This window comes from Equus asinus, chromosome 20 (genome assembly GCF_041296235.1).
Source record: "Equus asinus isolate D_3611 breed Donkey chromosome 20, EquAss-T2T_v2, whole genome shotgun sequence".
NCBI classification, from domain to species: domain Eukaryota; kingdom Metazoa; phylum Chordata; class Mammalia; order Perissodactyla; family Equidae; genus Equus; species Equus asinus.
The window spans coordinates 82264917-82283546 of record NC_091809.1 but is presented as its reverse complement, the minus strand read 5'-3'; the positions used below and the strand labels follow the sequence as shown (position 1 = coordinate 82283546).

The 18630-nt window shown below is 54.2% G+C and overlaps 1 protein-coding gene across 7 annotated transcripts in view; it reads left to right on the top strand.

The window, feature by feature from the left end:
• The window catches only part of MOGAT2 (monoacylglycerol O-acyltransferase 2), a 28761-nt gene extending 10425 nt beyond the window's left edge, over nt 1–18336 (top strand). For 2 of the 7 annotated variants that reach the window (XM_070490673.1, XM_070490672.1), the window contains exons 4-6: nt 10467–12465; nt 12818–12992; nt 13645–15415. In XM_070490673.1, the coding sequence (XP_070346774.1) occupies nt 12219–12465; nt 12818–12992; nt 13645–14047 (825 nt within the window). In that variant the 5' untranslated portion in view covers nt 10467–12218 and the 3' untranslated portion in view covers nt 14048–15415. Of the gene's footprint in view, nt 1–2773; nt 2953–8225; nt 8414–10466; nt 12466–12817; nt 12993–13644 lie in introns of all 7 variants that reach the window. The other 5 variants (XM_070490674.1, XM_044751852.2, XM_070490671.1 and 2 more) reach the window with 5 other exon arrangements.
• Nucleotides 18337–18630: the final 294 nt, after the last annotated feature.

Genomic DNA, 18630 nt, shown 5'->3' with positions numbered 1-18630 from the left:
ACACAGGTGCTCCCTTAGAACTCCCCACAATTTTGCAGCTAAAGGATTCAGCCCCAGCAGAGCACAGGTCCCATCCTACTATTATGCTGTGTGACCTTAGCGAATTTCCACATCCTCTCTGGACCTCTATAAAGTGGGGTTTAAAATTTTTCCTTCTCAGAGTTGTGTGGATTAAGTGAAAGCGCCTCACTTCCTAAGTGCCCTACAGTCTGGGTTTTGCAGGCTAACAGGAGTTGAAGAGGGAGCCCAGCGGGAGGGGGATGGTGTGGTTGGGGAGCCGTCTTTCTGGTCAAGTGCAATTGCCCTGTGTTTTTTTCCTAACCTGTTTTTTTTCCTGACTGCAAAACTAATGCATGCTATTGCAAAACATTTGAACAAAATGTGTATCCTAGAAGTAAAAGACTTCGCCCCATCCTGCCCTCCAGGTGGCGACTGTTAACAATTTGTTTTATTCTCTATAGAGCTGGTTTTCTTCACGTAGGAGCCGCCCACACAGACTTCTGATTTTGCGCGAGGGGAGAGAGAGCCCTCGCTGGGGTTCTTTATTATGTTTTTCACATTAAAATTTTTTAATATAAAAAATAAATAAATGAGACTGAAGTCAATCTCCCCGCCATCCTTGCCTCTGGCATCGTGTCTCCTTCCCCCAGATGGGCGGGGCTCCTTCCATCCTCTGCGCACTCGCAACCATGTATGTGCAAATGTTCTTTTTCATATCAATAGTGCCATTTTATTCCCGCTCTTCTACAACTTTCTCTTTCAAAATTTTTATTAAAGAACATTTAAGACAAACACAAAGTTGACCAAGCCACAAGCAGTTAGTGGTCCTCTCTTGCCTGCTCCAGGAACCACAAGGCCGATGCGAGAACTGAGCCTTGGTTACAGCAGCCACTGACCACTGACCGACTGACCTGGGGTGGGGCAGAGTCTGGGAATGAGGGGCAAATGCCTGGAGGGAGGAGCTGCCGGGGAGAATAGTGACTCAGGGCTACCCGTTCTTCCAGTGTCTCAAGAGACATCAGATGTCAGGGTTTATATGTGAAGCCTGCCCATTTTTCATTATTAGTAAGTAATTTAATAGTATTTTAAAATAAAGTGCAAAGGTAGAAGCAACCCAAGTGTCCATGGGTCCGTTGACGGATGAACAGATAAGACAATAGGGTGTATACATACGATGGAATATTATTCAGCCATGAAAAGGAAGGAAATTCTGACACTTGCCACAGCATGGATGAACCTGAGGACATTATGCTAAGTGAAATAAGCCAGTCACAGAAAGACAAATACTTGATGGCTTCTCTTTTTTAAGGTTCCTCAAATAGTCAAATTCATAGGGAGAGAAGATAGAAGGGTGGTTGGGCGGGGTATGGGGTATTATTGTTTAATGAGTATGGAAGTTCAGTTTGGGAAGATGAAGAGTTTTGGAGATAGATGGTAGTGATGCTTATACAACAGTGTGAATGAACTTAATGCTGCTGAACTGTACAGTTATAAATGGTTAAGATGATCAATTTTATGTTATGTATATTTTACCACAAAAAAATTTAAAAAACGAAGTGCCCCAAACATGACACTGGAAAGTCAGCTCTATGAGGGCAGGAGTTTGTTCACGGCTGTACCACCAGCACCTGGCACATCATAGGTGCTCTGTGTAAAGGCAACATCTGTGAGCCCCAGCTTACGTCATCTAGCTTATGAATTTTTTCTACTGTTCAGACGGGGTCAAAAGTCTCCTCCTCCAGGAAGCCTTCCAGGAATGATAGGCCCAGTCCTCTCTACTTTCAAATGAAATACAAATCTGGAAGCTGACCTTTAAGAGTATGAGTGCATGGTGTTGAGTAGAGGGAATGGGATGGGGAGGGAGCAATATTCTATGGGAATGATACTCTATCACCATCAGCTTAGGGACGACCCACAGACCATCTCACCCTGAGATGAAGCTGGGATTAGCCTGCAGTAAGGGATTCAGGATCATAGGTCAGAGGGAAATTCCTCACTGGGCCTGGTCAGGGCCCTGCTGCACCCCTGACGCGTAGGCCGATCAGAGATTCGTCTCTTTCTCCCTCCCTCCCTCCCCAGGAAAGGGCATTGCAGGCAGAGGAAACAAAATGAGCAAAAGCTATGACACTGAAGGTGCTCAGTGAGTTGTAGGACCACTGAGCAGTTTAGTGTGGCCAGAGCACGGGGTGTGTATGCAGGCGGGGTGAGGCTGGAGCAGGAGAGGGTAGGGCCAGTTTACGGGGAGCTTGAAAGCCTGGCGGAGCTGTTGGGCTGTGCCTTGGAGTTATGGGAAAGCCATGGAAGGGCTTTAATTAGAGGAGGAATGTAGCCAGATTTCTCTCTGGAAAGATGGGACAGAGGGTGGACAGAAAGAGGGCTGGGCACCTTTTCTCTGAGGTCGCAAAAGATGGAAACTAGAAGCAGTTAATCTGATCAGTTGCCCACCAGGCACTTATTGAGTGCCTGGTGAATGCAGACTACTTTACTGGAGAGAAGGAGGGGGAGCGGGAGACTGGAGTGACTAAGACAGCCTGATGCAGTGGGGAAAAATGTTTTGGAGTTAGGCCTACCTAGGTTCAAATCTGTGCTCCCAGTGTGACGTTGGGCCGGCTGCACTCCCTCCTTGGGGGCGTGGAAAGCTGGTCTCTTCTTTCTGGGGCCAAGGGCTGGACAGGACAGTGCAGTGCTGGGCGCAGGGAGAGAGCTCAGTCCAGGCAGCCTCACCTCCTTCCTCTTGTGCCTCCGACCACTGACGGCTCCTGCTTCTCCCCAGGCCAGATCAGTCTTGTGGTCTTCATAGGCCTCCTGTTCACGAGATTCTGGTTCTTCAGTATCCTGTACTCAATCTGGTGGTACCTGGACCGAGATAAGCCACAGCAGGGGGGCAGGTGCAGCAAGGCCTTACAGAGCTGGGTCATGTGGAAACACATGAGGGACCATTTCCCCATCTCGGTGAGTACTGGGGCTGGCTGTGGTGTGGCCAGGGCCAGAGGGGTCCACATCTCTGTGGGGAAGCATGGCCATCTGTGGGGATGTGGGGCCAATATGAGGAATGAGGAATGTACAGGATTTGAAGGACTATGTGGGGCATATAGTCTGGCACACATATGTATCTTAGCGGTGTAAACCCCTCAGCAGCCCAAGTTTGGGGGTGAAGGTAATAAACTCAAGGTCCTAAGAGACCATCTAGCCCCACACTCCATCAGATGAGGAGACTGACACCCAGAGAGGGACAAAGATGTGACCAAGGTCACACAGTAAGTTCCTTCACTGGCTTTAAAGTTTGCATGTTAACCATGGGTAAAGGGTCAGAGGAGACAGCCTGAGCTGGTTCTCAGGTTCTGTCCTGCCTGTGACTCTGGTATGTTATGTGTCCGTGGGCAAAGCCTTGCCTCATTCTGAACCTCAGTTTTCCCATGTATCCAGTAGGCAGACTGATCCTTCCTATTCTGAGTGTCTTTGAATCTCTGACTCAGACTCAGGGCACCCGATGGCCATTGTGAACACTTAACCCTGGACCCCAAGAGCAGCCGACCCCTGGACTGGAGGGAACGGACCCATCAGCTGCTTTACTGAATCTCTGACAGACTAAACCTTCGGATGCAAGCGGCTGGGCAGGGATGGTTTACTGGCCAGATGGAATAGGATGGGGAAGACAGGTGCCAGGCAGGGGCAGTGGGTCCTCTTCTGCAAACAAGAGACAAGAAAGGTATAGAGTGTGGCCCACAGTTCGCCCACATACCATCTGTGTGACCTTGGGTGAGTTATGCAGTCTCTCTGAGCTTCAGTTTCCTCATATGTAAAGTGAAGATGATGTCACATGCATCATTCGCTCATGTGGATACAATGAGACAGCAGGTAAAGCATTTTGCAGGTCCTCAGTAAACTAGTAGCTGGTATGATTTTACCGATCACTGGGGACTCTGCGGGGACTGGGGTGTCACTGCAGGTCTGGGGAGGACTCTGACAGCCGGAGCCCTGCTGCTCTGACCTTCACACCCGCATGGCTTCTCCCACCCCTTCCAGCAGCTCCCCGTCTTCCTGTCCCTCCAGGAATTAGGTCCCCAGCTGGTAAAGAGGGAGGGAGCGGAGGAAACAGGTTCATAGAGGTTAAATAGTTCGTCCAAGTCATGAGCATTCAGAGGCCGTCAGGACTCCCGCCTTGCTCCCTTCTGGGAATCCTGCCCGCCTTGCTCCCTTCTGAGAATCCCAGGGCCCAGCCTGGACTAGCAAAGGCTGAGCAACAGCTGGGGCACAGGAGCCCCTTGCGCCCCAGTGAGCAAGGCCTCCTGGGCAAAGGGCAAGGGCGGGACGGGACGGGACGGGACGGAGAAGGGCGGCGGCTGGGCAGAGGGCAGGAAGTTGGCCAATAGAGACATCCATGCTCGTGAGGGGTGGTAGATGTGGAAGGGCCGAGCGAGCGGGCAGTGCTGAGCCAGCCCAAGGGGCCCAGGTGGGGGGCAGTCTGCCCCACCCCCCATATCAGCCTCTTCTGCAGGGCACCCTCCCAGGATCTTGTCAGCAAACACAAGCAGGGCTTGCTGGGCCCCAAGATAGCCGTGGGCACGTCATGGGCAGAGTCCCTTATCCCGCCCCAGACCTCTGAGCTTTGCGATTCTGAATTCCCTTCCCTCCCTCTCCTCTTCCCAGGCCAGGGCTCTTCTGTGCCAGGAAGGTCTGAGTTCCCAGGGCAAAGTGTGGCCTTAGCCTGGGAGTGTGTGTGACGTCAGCCACCAAGCCAAAGGAAACCTTAGATGGGTTCTGGCCTCCGCTACAGCTTTGTGGATTCTGGCTCCGTGGTCTCACCCCCCACTGCGAGCTGAATCCCGAGTTCCCCAAGGAAAGGAAGGTGCCCTGGGAAGGGACAGCACGGGCGCAGGCCCAGAGCCCACTGGGCGTGGTTTTGGAGCAACAGGCCTGGTGTTCAGTGTGACTACAGCAGAGGGGACCCCTGGGATGAGGCTGGAGGGGTTTTCAGGGATAAGGTAACAGAGGCCACTCAGGCCATTCCACAGAACTAGGGCTCTTCCAATGCACGTTCTCCAGGGGGCTGTCTTCTGGGCAGCCACAGCCTCCAAAGGTCAGCATCTGGTCTCTGCATCTGGAGACGCTGCCAGTTGCAGGTCTGGCAGAAAAGTGATGCTGAGGTAGCTCTGGGCCTGTCCTACCCACGGCCCTTCCTGCTCCTCCTCCAGCCAGGTGGCTCTCGAGGAGGGTTTCTCACCCTCGGTACTATTGACCCTAGACTTGATTTGCAGAGAGTCCCAGCACACAGTGTTTCAGGATTGTTGCCCACAGTAGGCCTGTTGCATCAGCACCTGCAGAGGGCAAGATGACACGCACTTTGACGTTGCCTGGCCCAGGCAGGGAGGCTGCCGGGGTGGGGCTGTGGCCTGCAGATTCCCTTCCCCACAGCCTCCGAGGAGACCCTCCAACTCTTCCACGCACCTTCACAGCGTGGGCCCTGCAGGGAGCCTGGGGTGGGCGGGAGGTGGGGACTCCCAGGCTGGCCGTGGACGAGGCGCTCACTTCCTCCGGCGATGGCTCCTTCAACTATGGCAGGGCGCTGCCTGGGAGAAGGTCTTCCTTCACATGGCGCCGGGGCCTGTCTCCTCTGGCCCTCCCAGGGGTCCTACCTCTGCCTTGGGCACAGCTGTCCCCTCAGCCCTAGGGCTGTCCCGCGGGACTGGGGGCATCCCTTCCTGTTCACTCCCACAGCCCTTCCCGCACTCGCTCTCCCAGCCAGGTAGCTCTCCAAGAGGCTTCTCCATCTCAGTGCCACTGACATTTCGGGCTGAGAGATTCTTTGTTGAGGGGGGTGGGTCTGCCTTCATCCCTGGCCTCTATCCACTAGATGCCAGTAGCATTGCCTTCTACCAGTGGTGACAACCAAAATGGCTGCAGACATTACCAATGTCTCCTGCAGGGGGTGAGGGGGGCAACCAGCCCTAGTTGAGAGCCACTGCTCTAGAGCCTGGGGTCTGTCCCAAGCTCCTCCCAGGTCTCACCCTCTCTCCGCCCCTCCTCCCTAAGTCCTGACCACAGCCATCTCTTTACCTGGGCTCCGCTTCCGCCAACACCCGCTATGCTCCATCCTCCACACACTGGCCAGAATAATCCTCGCAAAATGTTAAAACACAGCAGCGACTGCCATCACACTGTAGCTGAAATCTCATTTTTGCTGCAGCCCTCAGATCCCCGTGCTCTGGACCTCGGCCCACACCGCACACCTCTCCTCCCCGTGCCCCTCTCCTCCCCACTTTGCATCCAAGGTCTCCAGGCATGAGCCCTGTCACTTGTGCTGATTCCTTTGCCTGAAGTGCACCCCTTCACCCCGTTAACACCCACCACCTTTCACTCTGGGACTCCTACAAGGTGGCAGAGCCCGCTGGTCACACACGAAGCCAGGCTGTGTGTGTTAAAATCCTGCCTCTGCCACTTAATGGCTGTGTGACCTAGAGCAGGTTAATTAACCTTGTGTCGCAGTTTCCTCACCTGTAAAATGGGGGCAGTGACAGCAGTTCTCCCCTCGAAGGCTAACAGAGGATGGAGTGAGTCAGGGTACGTCAGGGGCCCGGCACCCAGTAGGGGCCGGGAGTGTTCATCCCCTTGGGCCTCGTTCCGGCACTCAGTGCCCGACGCACTGGACTTCCTCGACGCTAAGATGGCCCGATGCTAAAACATACCAGTATTTTATGGACCACTAAGAAGAAAATTCTTTCAATTAGAACTGTCAAATGCATCTTGTTAACAAAGTGTTAAGATGTAAAAAGAAAAAAAGGTGCATCTTAGAATGGAGGGAATATATCCGCAGATGTGGATGAGCATCTGCTAATGCGTGCCTGCCTGTGGAGGGCAAGGGGCGGCGCTCGGAGCTGATCCGCCGTGGAGCCTGTCCTTCCATCGGCAGTGATGGCAGGAGACTGAAGGACTCCAGTCCACGCACACGCACACGCACTCGGCCAACTGCCTGAACCTGGAAGGGGATTCCTATGCTTTAGGGCGCTGTTGAGGTATATCGGAATCCCCTGGGAAATTTGTCACAAATCAGATGCCCATAGCCAGAACCAGACCAGCTGAATCAGATTCTGCTTGCCCCGCATTTTTTTTTTTTTTAGATTTTATTTTTCCTTTTTCTCCCCAAAGCCCCCCAGTACATAGTTGTGTATTTTTAGTTGTGGGTCCTTCTAGTTGTGGCATGTGGGATGCTGCCTCAGCATGGCCTGACAAGCAGTGCCATGTCCGTGCCCGGGATCCGAACGAGCGAAACCCTGGGCTGCCGAAGCAGAGCATGTGAACTTAACCACTTGGCCACGGGGCCGGCCCCTGCCCCACATTTTTAACCTGCTGAGCATGTATGTGTGAGGTACATAAATAGGCCATGAGCTGGTTCTCCAGGCCTGGGCCCCGGGGCAGGGAGAGGCAGGGGGCTGATGCCAGAATCACCTTCTCCTGGGAGGGGAAGTTTGGGAGCCCCAGACCTTCCAAGTTGGACGAAAAAGGAAAAGGGCCCAGAGACAGTCCTGAGTCTCAGGATATCTCCCCTGGTCTGGAACAAAGGCTTCCTGACCCTTTCTGGTGGTCTGCAGGAGACGGTGGAACTCAGATTCGGGTCCTCTGTGTGGCCTGGGCGGGGTCACTTACCCCTCCGCACCTCAGTTTGCTCAACTGCCAAATGGGGGCTCCCACAGGCCACGGTTAAAGAGGCTAGTGGTGTGGGTGCTTTGCAAACCATAAAGGAGCCCTGAGGACAGTGGGCTCTTGAGGCATTTGGGTTGCCCCAAGGGTGTGAGACGGCACAAGGACATTTGTCGAGAGATGAGACTGCGCCGACACGGTAGAGACACAGCCCCTCATTGTCCTCCCTCCCACCCAAGGTCCAGATGCCCTCTTCTGGAGGGCCTGCTGCAGGGCTGTGGTCTTCTGGCAAGGGTCTTGGGATTCAAAGTAGCAATGTCCCCAGGAGGACTGAAAACATGTTCTCACAAGGACTTGTGCACAAGTTATTCATGGCCACATTATTTGCAATGGCCAAAGGGTGGAAATATCTCCAATGTCCACCGACATTGGACATCGAAATAGATAAATGTGTTACCGCCCAAGGGGGGTCCTCTGCTCACTGCAATACATGCCAATAGTCAGGAGGCACGGTGGTAGGAGAGAAAGGGTTTTTTGTGGGTTTTTTTTCAACTTTATTATTTTTTCAAATTTTTTTTTTTTTTGAGGAAGATCAGCCCTGAGCTAACATCTGCCAATCCTCCTCTTTTTGCTGAGGAAGACTGGCCCAGAGCTAACATCCGTGCCCATCTTCCTCAACGTTATATGTGGGATGCCTACCATACATGGCTTGCCAAGTGGTGCCATGTCCGCACCCGGGATCCAAACCGGCGAACCCTAGGCCGCCAATCGGAAGGTGCGTACTTAACCGCTGTGCCACCAGGCCAGCCCCGAGAAAGGGTTTCTTTATTACAGCTTGCCAGCTGGAGGGAAGATGGCTGACTCATGTCCGAAAGAACCATCTCCCAGAACAAACACTACAGGGCAGTTATATACAGGGCCAGTCTCCAGGGGGGCGAGATGGCTGGTCTCTGGGTGGGGCAGACATCTGGCCCCAGTTCCTGATAGTTCTTTGTTTTACTGGATGTGCATCAGAGACTAGAGCGAGGCCCTATACCCTGATCATTCAGTTGTCGTTGATGATGGCTGTCAGCATAGCTCTCTGCCGGGGGTCATCACATTCCTAAGGAACTCAAAAGAACAAAGTTATCATCTTAAAGCAGCTGGGAGGGGCCACAAAATCTACAGAGCATGTCTGGGCTAGTTAGTCAGAGGTCATTTAAAGTTACAATATGGTTTTTTTCCTACAATATGGCTTCCCTTATGTCAACCTTGTGTGGAGCCAGTATCAAATGGACAGACAAAATGTGGTCTGTCCACACAATGGAATAGTATTCCCTTGTATCAATGGAATGAAATGCCAGTTCACGCTTCAACATAGCTGGACCTCGAAAACATTCTGCTAAGTTAAAGAAGAGACACAAAAGGCCACATATTGTGTGATTCCATTCGTATCCCACATCCAGAATAGGCGAGTCCATGGAGACAGAAAATAGATCAGTGGTTGCCAGGGGCCGAGGGAAAGAGGAGAGACTGCTAATGGGTATGGGTTTCTTTTTGGGGTGTTGAAAATGCTCCGGAATTAGACAGTGGTGGTGATTGCACACTTTAAAAGGGTGAATTTGATGGTGTATGAATTATATCAATAAAAAAATAGCAACCCCCAGAGCTTAGCCTAGCCTGGCTGTCCCCTTTCCCAGCCGTGCAGACGGGCACCCAGCCCAGCCAGCCAGGACGTGTCCCTAGGGAGGTTCTTTCCCCACACAGCATCCATCTTTGCCCTGTCACACTCCCCTCCCCGAGAGAACTGAGGGAGCAAGATAGAGAGCACAGCACTTTACAAACTGCCCCTCGGCTTCCCTCACTGAACCCAGCAGCAACCCTGCTAAGGAGGAATTATCACTGTCCTGTGGGACAGAGGGGAAACTGAGGCACGGAGAGGGCAGCGGCCTGGCAAAGGTCATGTGATGAGCCACTGGCAGAAGTCAGGTCTCCTGACTCCCAGCTCAGGGTCCTTTTCCCTGCTAGTAGAACCCAGGTGATATGTCAGGACAGGATGAGGGGCAGGGGGCCTTCCTTCCAAGGCAGGCTCATCAGCCTCATCCATCCATGGGTAATGCTTTTCTTCCTTCATTCCACAGTCTTTCCAGAGCATCTCCTCTGCTCCAGGCCTGCAAGGGGACAAGAGATGCACCAGCCAGGTGGTCTCTATCTCATGGCCCTTGCAGTAATGGTGTCATAGCACAGGCACAGGGCACAGATGGAGGAGATCAGCACAGAAAGACAGCAGTGGGGACTACATGTGAGGAAGTCCAGACCGGGCATCAGTGGGACAGCAATGGCCCCATCAGTGTGCCCACTTGGACATGCACATGCTGATGCATGTGCCAATACTGGCACACTTGGCTTGACACAGGCCCTCACCCTCACCAGGATGTTACTCTATACACAAAGCCTTCTTTATTAAGGGGATAATCATCCCTTCGTTCATTTGTTATTTTATTCATTTCATTCATTCTTCGTTCATTTATAATAGGTAATACATTCTTGTTCAAAATTCAAAAGGGTATGTAGTGAAAAGGCCCCGTCCCATTCCACCTGCCATCTCCCCAGTTCCTTCCCCAGAGGCACCTCTGCTGCCAGCGTCTGGTGAATCCATGCGCAAGTAGACGTATGCTCCCCTCGCAGCACAGCTGGTGACATTCTACATGCATCGTCTTGCCTGTCGCTTTTTCACCTGACAAGCGACCGTGGCCACCCTCCCCCATCAGGACAGGAAAGCTGCGTCATGCTTCTCTACGGCTGCACAGTCATCCAGCATCTGAATGTTTCATAATTTGTCTAAACAGACCCTGTACATGGACGTTTGAGTGGATGCCAAGTTTTTGCTCTTACCAAACAATGATGCTTCCGTTAATAATCTTGTTCAGATGTCATGTTGCACAAGTGAGAGAAATTCTGTGGCTCACAACTCAGCAGTGAGTTGCTGGGTGAAAAGGTGAGTTACTTTTTTTGGTTGTGATAGATATTGCAAATCACCTTTACAGAAGTTGTACCAAATTGCCTTCCCACTGGCTGAGAAAGAGGATTCATAAGCGAGGGCTTCAGAGCTGGGAGCCAGGTATGTTTTTAAAGAAACACCACTGGATGGGTTCCCGAGGAAGCCCCTTTCCCAGTGAGAATGATCTGAGGTTTCTCTGCTCTGTGTGTTTTTCTCACATCAGCCAGTCCCCCTCTGCCTGAGTGGAAGAGGTTTGTCATTGGGTGGGAATGGTCCTTCCACCTGCGGTCCCCGCAGCCTCTCTGCAAAGGGTCAGTGGGTAACCAGGAGGGCATGCTGGGGGTGGGGGTTCGCAGAGACCAAGTCGAAGTCAAGGACAGGATACTCTGGAGTGGCTCAGCCTGGACAGCACAGACAGGCTCAGAGACCCACTGCTGTCCCCCAGGTCCCTCGAGGCGGCTTGGAGGCAGGCAGCCAGGCCTCTGTGGCCCCCAAAACAGCAACAGGAGTCCTTGAGGAGTCACCCACTGAAAGCTGCAGCTCGATGACAGGATGAACTTACACCCTGGCAAAGCTGAACCACGATGAAAGGGCTGCCCCAGGCTCTGGGTGCGAATTATAGGGCAGTCCTGTGAGGGAGCCTCCTGGCAGGGGCTTGGGACTTGGTCCAGAGTCACCCGGGGCTTCAAACTCTGATGGCTGTGGCTCCCAGAGGGCAGAGCACTGTAAAGGGGGTGCCCTGTGGTTCCTGGCAAGGTGGGAAGGGATTGGTCCCCCCTAGACACACACACACACGCAGAGTCACTGCCCACAGCAATGATCTTCACAGACTAGGCTACATTGCAGCCTGTCCAGTAACCAGCCGGGAACAGCATTTGTTAACTCAGTTCCTGCCCCCTCCATCCTCACCCCACTTCACCTAGAAACCACTAACGACAAACGGTTCTCCTCTCCCACTCAATCTGCAGTGTCTGGTGGCCCCTACTATATCCTCTGGGCTGCAGGCCTGACCAGACCCGGGCAAGTCTCTGTGCCAGCCGAGCTGCCCCAGGCTGGGGCAAGTGAGCCATGAAAGCCTGGCAGGGGGGCAGTAGAGAGCCACAGTGAGACCCCTGCGTTGTGCAAGGGGTCAGCAGGACTAGAGGCGGCCTCCTGGTCTGCAGCTCTTCAACCTCACAGGAAGCGGCCCCTGATAGACCTCGCGCTCACTCCCAGGTCCTAAGAGTCAATTTTTCTCATACGGAGTTTTGTTAAAATGCGGCTCTTCCAGCATGGTGCTGCCCCCGTGTGGCTCTTTGGTGCCTTCAAATTTTACCCTGTCATGCTGTAGCCTTGGGGATTCCAGGGCACGCTCAGACAGGAGCTTCCTGGCAGTCCTGGGGGGTCGGCGGGACGGGGCCAGTGTGGCCATTTCACGGGTGAAGAGCCTGAGAGGGGAGCAGTCTGTCGGAAGCCAGCAGCGAGTCTGAAGCCCAGCGGGCACTTCGGTGTCGCGGGGTGCATTCACACACCACATCTCAATCTTCCTAAGGGCCTGAACTCAGAGACAGGGAGCAACCCGCCCCAGGTCACATAAGCGAGTGGCAGAATCAGGGAGGGCATGCAGGTGCAACCCTGGCTCACCAGGTTGCTGTCCTTGCAGCTGGTCAAGACCGCTGAGCTGGACCCCTCCCGGAACTACCTTGCTGGCTTCCACCCCCAAGGGATCATGGCCCCTGGAGCCTTTGTCAACCTGTGCACGGAGAGCACCAGCTTCTCTTCGCTCTTCCCCGGCATCCGCCCTCATCTGATTATGCTGCCCTTTTGGTTCCGGGTCCCCTTCTTCAGGGAGTACCTCATGATGGGGGGTGAGTCTTCCCAGCCCTGGGTAGCCCAGGAAAATGGGGCTGGAGGCACGGGAGTGGGGTTTTGGGGAGGAGGACTGTTGTGTACTTCTTGTAAGAGCATGTGCAGCAAGAGAAGGAGGCTAGACCCAAGGAAGCACTTCCCACAGCACTGTGCTGGGCCAGTGAGCTCGGTGAGGAGGCGAGGAAGAGGGAGAGGACTCAGTTCCAGTACCCAGAGAAGTCCCAGCTGGAGTGGGTGGGGTATGGGACCCAGGCGTCTGTGGGCACCACTGGTGATCTCTTCCTTAGGCCACAAGCATCCCCACGACCCCTGCCCCTCACCGCATACCTGACCACCTTCCTCTCTCCCCAGGGCTGGTCACATCGGACAAGGAGAGCATTGCTCATATTCTGAACCGGAAGGGCGGTGGCAACCCGGCGGCTATCATTATAGGAGGCGCCCAGGAGGCACTGAATGCCAGGCCTGGAGCCTACACCCTATTGCTGCGGAACCGCAAGGGCTTCATCAAGCTCGCCCTGCTGCACGGGTATCTGGGAAGGGTGCTCCCGGTTCAGCTGCAGATTGGCAGGATTATATTTTGGTGGGAGGACAGCAGAGATTAACGTGGACTCTATTTTGGTAGGGAGATTCTCAGTCCATTCACAATGAAGACTGTATTTTGATGAGAGATGTATTGTCTCATGCCCAAATACCCAGGAAAGATTCCAGAAGGGACACTAGGAGATCAAAGGGACTAGGTGGGGACGGATGTATTGCTCAAAGCCAGTACTCGATCTGAGACCTACGGGAGCGAGGGGAACAGAGTTTGGGGCATATCGCAGAGCTGTTATCTCACCTTGAAGCATCTTTGCAGAATATAAGCCAGCTGGGGCAGGCGAGATTTTTCAAGGTTTGCAGATGTTTTATATCCGAGAGGATTCTGAACCATTCTGCTCTACCTGTCATGCTGCAACTGGGAGGTGTAGGCCTGAGGGCAGCCAGGACCTGCCCGAGGTCAGAGAGCAAGGCGGTGACAGGTCTGGGAGAGCACTCAGGCCTCCTACTTCTGGCCTAGGGCTCTGTCCTCTGCTCCAGTTCCTGGTCACTGGGTCCCTGCTAGAAGCTAGCAGGGAAGCTAGGTGGCGAGTTTGGGCCTTCCTAGGGGCCTCCCACACACCCTCTCTCCTGCCTTCCTCCAGGGCTGCTCTGGTGCCGATGTTCTCCTTTGGGGAGAATGACCTATTTGACCAGGTTGAGAACTCACCCAGCTCCTGGTTGCGCTGGATCCAGGACAAGCTGCAGAAGACGACGAGTTTCTCCTTCCCACTCTTCCACGGCCGTGGCATCTTCCAGTACAGCTTCGGTTTTATTCCCTACCGCCAGCCCATCACCACCGTAGGTGAGCCAAGACCCAGGCTGGGAGGGCATAGGCTACAGGGAAAGGGGCCTGGGCTGTGTGCTGCAGGGGACATGGAGATGGGCCCTCATGGAGCTCACATTTTAGACTGGGAAACAGGCACACAAGCAGACAGCCCCAGTACAAGGCAGTCTGGGATGAGAACTGTAACAGAGGCACAAAGAACCATGGTCACTGCTTACTGAGCCCCTGCTGTGTGCCAGGCACAGCACTGGCTCCCTTACATGCAGCAGCTCAGTTGATCCTAACAACCTTCAAGGCAGGGACTACACGCCCTATTTCACTGATGGCAAACTGAGGCTCAGAGAAGTTAAGTAACTTCCAAAAGCTGCTGCTGCCTTTGAGTAACAAAGTTGGGATTTGAATCAGGATCTAGTTGACTTTTTATTATGGAGGGTTTAATAATTATGAAGGCAGAAGGAGGGTTTAATTCTGACCCAGAGGTTCTACTAAGGCTTATTGAAGAAGGTGGATCCGAGGGAAGGGCGTTCCAAGTCTGTTAGACTTGTGTGTAAAGTGGCGATCAAGAGGCTATGAATTAGAGCCTGAGGGATTTTCCTGTAAATAATGGGCCTGAGCTTTACTGCATGGACTGAGCACCAACTTTTTCAGTTATTTGGATCGCTCATTTGCTTTCTTCTTGGATTCTGACTCGGTTCCTCTGACAAAGCCTATAGAGAGAGGTCCAGTCATCTCCATCCACTCACTTATTTGTCAGTTGAGCACAGACTTTCCCTGTGTTGTGTGGCAATGTTTTTATGAATGTTAATACTGCTGCTGCCTCCAGAGCTGTTCCCAAGAGGAGAAGGCAGGGGAGCTGTCTTCACAGCCAGGCAGAATCAGAGGAAAGAGGTTAGTCAGGGCCTCCCTGACTCCTCCCTCGAATGAGGGGGGCAGTGCAGGCTATCATGGAGGGAGGGGGGAAGAGCCGCCTGGGTTGTGGGCCCACCTCATCATGGAAATACAGACACTTTTATTCACTTTTAGGCATCATAGGCTCCTAGAACCATATGGCCAGAGATTAAGAGCACACCCCCAGGGTCTAAAGCCTGGCACGGATTCTTCCTGGCCATGTGACCTTGAACAGTTACTTAACGTCTCTGAGCCTCACTGCCTCACCTGTCAGATGGGAATGATAACAGGTTCTGTCCCTGTAGGATCATTATGAGGACTGAAGGAGACAATGCTCGTAAGGCACTTAGCACGTTGCCTGGTGCGCCATTGTTGTTCTATCAGAATCTTGGAGTTGCTCTAACATCTTAGAATCCATCACTTGAACTCGTGTCAAAAGGGATGGCAGTAAGAGCACTTTCCTGCAGGACTGACCCCGAGGGTGGGCACCTGCTCCAAGGGCCCCTGCGACCCTGGTGGTTCCTGCTCGCAGCCACCGCCCACCTTTGTGTCTTGCAGTGGGGAAGCCCATTGCAGTGCAGAAGACCCTGAACCCCTCACAGGAGGAGGTGGACCAGCTGCACCAGCGCTACATCAAGGAACTGTGCGACCTCTTCGAAGCCCACAAGCTCAAGTACAACGTCCCCATCGACCAACACTTGGATTTCTGCTGAGCGCCTCCCCAGAGGACAGGCTGGCGTTAGGGAGCCCCGTGGGCAGTGCCGTGATCTGAGAAGGCTTCCTGGAGGTGTCTGTTGAGCATATCTCCAGTCCTTCCCAGACTCCTGCAAAGCCAACGCATGCCAGGCCCCAAGTCACGGCTGGCAACGTGGCCGAGGAGACCAGACTCCAGCGCCGGCGCCTTGCAGCCCTGCTGGGAAACCTCTGACAGGGCCTGTCTCCTCGGTCTGCTCATCTGTGAAATGGGAGAGAGGGCTGCAAGAGAATGGTTTCTGAGGTCTCTGTCCTCTGTTGTAATGGCACTCAATGGGCAGGAAAAAAAGAGCAGCAACCAATTACCAGATTTTTCTTCCTCTACCTTGAGTGACAGCATGGGAGCAGCCAGCAGCTCCAGCCCTTTCGCCTACAAGTGCCCTCATCGTGCGCCCTGGAGACCCAGCTCCTCCCTGCCTGAGCTGGAGAGGAGGGCGCGGCCACGGAGGCCCTGTAGTCACCCTAGGCAGCTTTGAGTTTCTGGGTCCTCTGGGCTCTGGAGTGGCAGCCAGAGGGGCCTGGAAGGTGGGGAAGCGGAAATGCACTCTGTCACTGGCTGTAGGACCGTGAGCGGGGCCTCTTGGCCCTCCCTCTGCAGCTCAGTTTCCCCAACAAAGATGACCTCTGAGTCTCGGCTCTGACATCTCAGGCCGAGAGCTCAGGAGGGCACCTCTTACTCGTCATTTGTAACTTCAGCCCCTGACCCTGGCACAGAAAGGGGGCTCCATAAATGTCAGTTCAATAAATGAAAGGATTCTACTTTAGCCTTCTCTTCCTCCCCACCCCCCGGCCAAGAGGGCTGGTCGAGGCCTCACCTTTGACCCCAGCCTGGCCCTGTCTCACCTTTTGAGAAGGTGGATCAGATTGGGCCAGGGATACCGTGTTGCCCCTTCCTTCCCGATCTGTCCACCTCAAGCTGACCACGTCCGACCCTGTCCTGTTGGGAAAGAAGGGGAAAGGACTCGTAAAGGCAGAGGGCAGACCGGCCCAGAGAAGGAAGCCCAGATGTGGGGAGTGTACGTCTGTGTGTGTGTCTGCAGGGTGGGCGAGATGGAGACAGAGGCTCTGGCGAGAATTCTGGGTTCCTGGGTTTGGGACCTGCATCAGTAGCAAGAGGACCGCATGGCTGGGTAGGACCGTACTTGTGAATCCCCCTTGCCCTCCACGGGGGCAGGCTCTTTTCCCTCTAGGACCAGATCACACCAATAACCACCACATGGGGGCATTTTGAGAACTGTGAGAGCAAGGCTGCAAGGTCTCTTAAGTCTTAGGCTGCACAACTTGCACAGGGTCACTTCGCTGCATTCTGTTGTTCAAAGCAAGTCACGAGGCCCGGCCAGACTCAGGGGTGAGCAGTGGACTCCCCCTCTGCATGGGCGGAGTGGCAGCATCATGATACAAAAGGCTGGGGCCACGTGCAGGGATTCTCGTGGTCATCTTTGCAAACAAGCCAACAAAACGTTATAAAGGAAAGCCTGCAGCCAAGCCGCACCCTCCCACACAGCCTGGAATTCCCTGCATGACAGTGAAAAAGGCCGTAGTTTACCCCATAGCTTCTGCATCGCGGCCATCCCCACCTCGCTCTCCCCAGTCCATCCTCCGTGCACAGCCACAGTGAGCTGCCCAAAACACAAACCCTGTCCCCCACTCACAATCCTTCTCTGGCTCGCCATTGCTCCTGGAGCTTGTATCAGCCTGGATCCCACAGGGAGTAGATGGCATATTAAACTAGGATAATATGAGGAGGGTTTAAGAAAAGAACAATCTTCTGCGGCGTGTGCAGGGTGTGCCACACAGGACGGTGCAGGAACCCAGGGCTGTGGCAGCCGCAAAGTACAGCTACCACCCTGAGGCCTGGAAGGACAAGTGGAGGCAGCAGCCACCTGAACCAGGGGAGAGTCATGTGCAGGGGCCGTGGCTGGCCAAGGAGCACAGGCAGGGCTGGGTGACGCTGCAGGGAGGGGGCCAGGAATGAGCATTCCCCCCTCACTCTCCTCCCTCCCTCTCCTGCCAAGGCTCCTTATTGCCTGAACCCAATTGGAAGCTAGAGGGCACAAGGGCCTGTGGGTGCAGGCCACACAGGTGGGTCTCCCAGGAAGAGCAGGGGGGAGATGGGTGGAGAGTGGATCTGGGGGGGTCAACGGAAGACAGAAGATGCCTACCTCAAAGCCCAAGCTTCTTTGCCTGCCCTTCGCCACTCTCCACCATCTGGCCCAGTTTTCTCCATCCTCATCCCTCCTCCTCGCGTTATACTGACCCACTTGCAGTTCCTTGTATCAGCCATGCTCTCTCACCTCTGGGCTTTTGCCCATGCTGCTCCCTCTGCCTGGAATGGCATTTCCCCGACCCCATCTCTTTGTCTGGGTTGTTCTTACTCCTTCTTCGAGCCTGGTTTCCCCTATTACAGGAAGCCTCCCCTGACGCCTGAGTTGAGAGAGGGGCTCCCACTGGGTTCCCCAGACTTGCCCTCCCTCTGTCACAGCACTCAGCACCCTGGCAGTTGTGAAGCCACGCACTGATGCCCCCTTCTCCAGTGCCCTCCCTCCAGCAACCCGCACACGGAACCTGCATCCTCACTCTCGAGCAAAACCCAGCTCCCTAAAACGGTCTCCGAGGCCTCAGGATGATTTCTAAACTCCTCCTCAGCCTGGCATTCGAGGCCCTTTCTCATCTGCCCCCTCGACCTCCCCAGCCTCACCTCCCAGACCTTCTCCCCTGCATCCTATCCCCTGTACATCCTTCACTGATTGCTGACCACACGCTGCTCTTGCATCTGCTGTGTTCCGAGGCACGCTGTTCCCCTTCCCCAAAATGCTCTTCCTCCTCAACCTAGTCAACGTCACTGACCCGCAAAGGTCACCTCCTTTGTCAAACCTCAGCACACCTCACCCACCCTCACACCCCGCTCTCCCACCCCACTGCCCTGAATCAGTTAGTTACCCCTCTTTCGGACTAGTTTTTGGGGTGAAAGGGCCATGGTCATTAAGGGGTGAGTGACTCTTCTGTCTCCCAGTGGACTAGGAAGCCCCCGAGGGCCAAGACTCCATCCTTGTCGCCCTAAGCCCCATCCCAGCACCAGCGCAGGGCCTGGTGCACCTCTGCAGCCCCAGCAAACGGGGCCTGGTTGCATAAATGAACTCTCACATGCTTCCTCTGGTCCAGC